We start from the raw sequence: 3,497 nt of genomic DNA, 5'->3' as shown, positions 1-3,497 counted from the left end.
AAGTTTAAAGTTAATGGAATCTACAAAAATTCCTGAAAATGACGTTTAAATATCCCTTCAGAGAACATTTTTTAATAAGCTGAGTAATGAAGCTGATATTCAAGTGACGAAGATAAATGGTCGAGTATATAACTTCTAACGAGTTTAGTACCATTAAAAGTTTCCTTTTTCTGTGCAATATTTTTTCAGCGAAACATTGAATTCTAATATTGAATTTGAAAATTATTCACTTCGTCTCCGATTACGTTTTTATCAATATATGTTATTAACATTCGTATTACCCATGCAACGTTTCTACTCGTTACTTAATACTAACAATTTTCATAATTTTTCTTTCTTCCGTTTCTTAATTATCTCATACATTCCTGTTTAAAATTGTAATAATAGAATTATATAGCTGCATAAAGATACGCAAAATACAGTAGTACAAACATATATATACTGCTGCGTCAAATATGTGCACCCATTGTCAGTCAAAAAAGACTTCGTACACCTCGTTAATATTTTAATAGAGAATGCAGCGAATAAATAATATTTACGTTATTTTATTTAGAACCGTAAAATTTTTTGTTAATACAAAGAAAAGTGATCTGCATTCATTTTTTACCTTGTGAAAGGTGTATAAATATCTGTAAAACATTATACAGAGCGAGCCACGTAAAACAGGATGCCTAAACATATTTTCTAGCTATGATGGTGTAAAAACATTTTTATACGAAACTTGAAGGATTTCGAAGGGTGAATTAGATGGGAAGAAATGATTTCTACAAACGTCATTCTTTTCTGTTTTCTTTTTTTTTTTTTCAAATTCGCCTATTTTTTTATGTAACTGTATATACATTTTTTTTCTACTGTATGTTGTATGTAATAGACATTGTGACTTTAAAATGGCCTTGGACTCTAAAATTTTAAATCAAATGTGAAACTCCCTTTAATTTGTTGCAATTTTTCTCCCATCTTATTCACACTTTGAAGCCATTTAAATGATGCATAAACATTTTCTCATACCTTATGTATAAAATTCTGTATAATGTTATCTCGTAAAGAAGATAATGATGTAATTAATACATTATTAGTAAATTAATAAAATTTAAATTAACACACCCTGTATGTCATAGGAAAGTAGACTTTTCTTCCACTTGTATGCTTCATGCCATTACGTTAGATACAACAAATTTCAATATTGCTAACTTTATCAACATTGTAATTTTTTTACGTAGATATCATACTAATGGTATTTTAAATTTTCTATGAAGAACTTCTATCCTTCTGTAAAGAAACATCACTTTATCCTAAGCAAACATCCAAGTACACGTCCATGCGTGTTTGTTCTAGGTGGCATGGGTGAGCATCTATACACAGACTATCTTGTCTATCCACCATAAGGTCATCACACAAAACCCACGCATCTCGATAACCCACAACGACCATCGTACATGGTCTCTCCATATAATGAAGGTGGAAGAAAAGGATCGTGGATGGTACATGTGCCAGGTGAACACAGATCCCATGATAAGTCAACAAGGCTACCTACAGGTTGTAGGTAAGTTCATTACCGTATCTGGATACTCGTGTATCGATGAAATATGCTTTTCTCGATTAAAACATGCTACTTCGAAATTCGAATTGAATTTTCTCGAAAAATGGAACTTTTGCTTACTTTGCTCTAATTGGCGAACAAATAGGTACACTTCATACCCAAAAATAGGAAACCGAGACGGGAGAATAGAGAGGGAGTGGTTGGCGTAGCGCACAAAGTCTCGGCTTGCTAAGCCGAAGGTCCCGGGTTCGATTCCCGTTGTGTCCCTCAATATTTTTCCGTCTATTCCTATAGTATTGTATGATTTAAATTAGATTTACAGTAGATTTCCATAGGTTTCAAAAGGTTTCAATAGATATTAGTAGAATACAGTATACTTAATAGAGTTCAGCAGAGTTCAGTAGATTTCAGTAGAATTCACTAAATTTCAGTAGATTTCGCTATGCTCCACATTCAGTAAGTGTCCCACTACTTATGAATGGGAGTGTACGTCATAAACTTAGATATTTTGAATACGTAAAATGAAAATTAGTTTTAAACAACTTTCGATATTGATAACGAAGGAACATCCACGTCACTGTTGCATGTTACCGACAGCAAATATCATTCTGTTATTCTATTTCAAGAATAATCGTCGAGTGAAATTAGATATTAAGAACAAAAGAATGTTATTGAAATAGTTGTCAGTGATTCACCAATAGCGGAACATTAATTACTGTTAAAGTGATTCCAGATTTAACATTATACAGCTTGATTCGGATAAAAACTTCGAAACAATTTAGCTTCGAGTTAGTTGTTAAACTGGGTTAGAAATTATATCAGGCTTCCAATATTCAATCAACGACCAAACTATTTAGGCTTCTTTAGGATTAATCAGCAATTAGCTACATATTACGGTTTCAAGAGTTTAATCACACTATTGACCGGTTTAAAAATGTATACATTAGTTAATTATACATTACTTGCTTCTGATATGTCTATATTTTCTATCTATTTTCAAGTTCACTTTCTTAATAACTATAAATTTATAATTTACATTAACGATCAATTGTTTGTGTAATCTAAAATTAGTAGAGATAAATAATACACGTTTATATTTCACTTATCGATATAAAATCTCGAAACTCAGCAAGAATGATATCGATTTCGGGTGAATTATCATTATCGATTTTGGCTGAGTTCACTTTGCAGGTGACATTTAATTAACGGCAAATTTAATAATTTTAAGTGTATAATTGGTTTGAAAATGAAATTTTAAGTAAAAGCTAAGTCTTCAACGATAAAATCAACCTCAAGCACTTAAATAATTTTTTTTTTTCATCGTCACACAATCGTGAAGTTGAAAAAATTGAAAAAAAATTCAAGTATATACATATAACAAGTATTATTAGTAGAGATAAATAATACACGTTTATATTTCACTTATCGATATAAAATCTCGAAACTCAGCAAGAATGATATCGATTTCGGGTGAATTATCATTATCGATTTTGGCTGAGTTCACTTTGCAGGTGACATTTAATTAACGGCAAATTTAAACCTTACTCGAGCGGTTAAGCAAATTCTCACTGTAGGTAGTTTATCAGTAATACCTTCTATCTAAACAGCGGCTCAATGGTACAAATTATAATTAATCTCATACGTAAATCCACCATTTGGAATTTAGCTTACAGATAATTATTTCGCAAAACGGCGAAGTTAAATAAATAGCGGCGTAAATGACATCGGGTTGTCATTCGTTGCTTATTTGATGAATTCGTTTAATAACATGCAAACACCTTTTATGGGTGTTACCTTTAGCTCTGGTTTAACGAAACCCACTTTCCACTGTCATGTCGGGGTTGCAACATTGCTGCCGGGAGTCCCTCCCGAAAATCGCACATTGTTGCAAACGCGTACCGGGTTTGCAACTTTGTTGCCGAAAGTCGCTCCCGAAAATCGCACATTGTTGCAAACT

The 3,497-nt window shown here is 32.1% G+C and overlaps 1 protein-coding gene across 1 annotated transcript in view; it reads left to right on the top strand.

The window, feature by feature from the left end:
• Positions 1-3,497, top strand: part of LOC108573621 (neurotrimin-like) — a 185,130-nt gene that overhangs the window by 131,762 nt on the left and 49,871 nt on the right. Inside the window, exon 5 of the mRNA XM_017936085.1 lies at positions 1,336-1,543. Coding sequence (XP_017791574.1) covers positions 1,336-1,543 — 208 coding nt within the window. The remainder of the gene's footprint in view (positions 1-1,335; positions 1,544-3,497) is intronic.

This window comes from Habropoda laboriosa, unplaced genomic scaffold (assembly GCF_001263275.1).
Source record: "Habropoda laboriosa isolate 0110345459 unplaced genomic scaffold, ASM126327v1 scaffold128, whole genome shotgun sequence".
NCBI classification, from domain to species: Eukaryota; Metazoa; Arthropoda; class Insecta; order Hymenoptera; family Apidae; genus Habropoda; species Habropoda laboriosa.
Note: the sequence above shows the minus strand (reverse complement) of the source record. Positions and strands in the feature narration are given on the sequence as shown.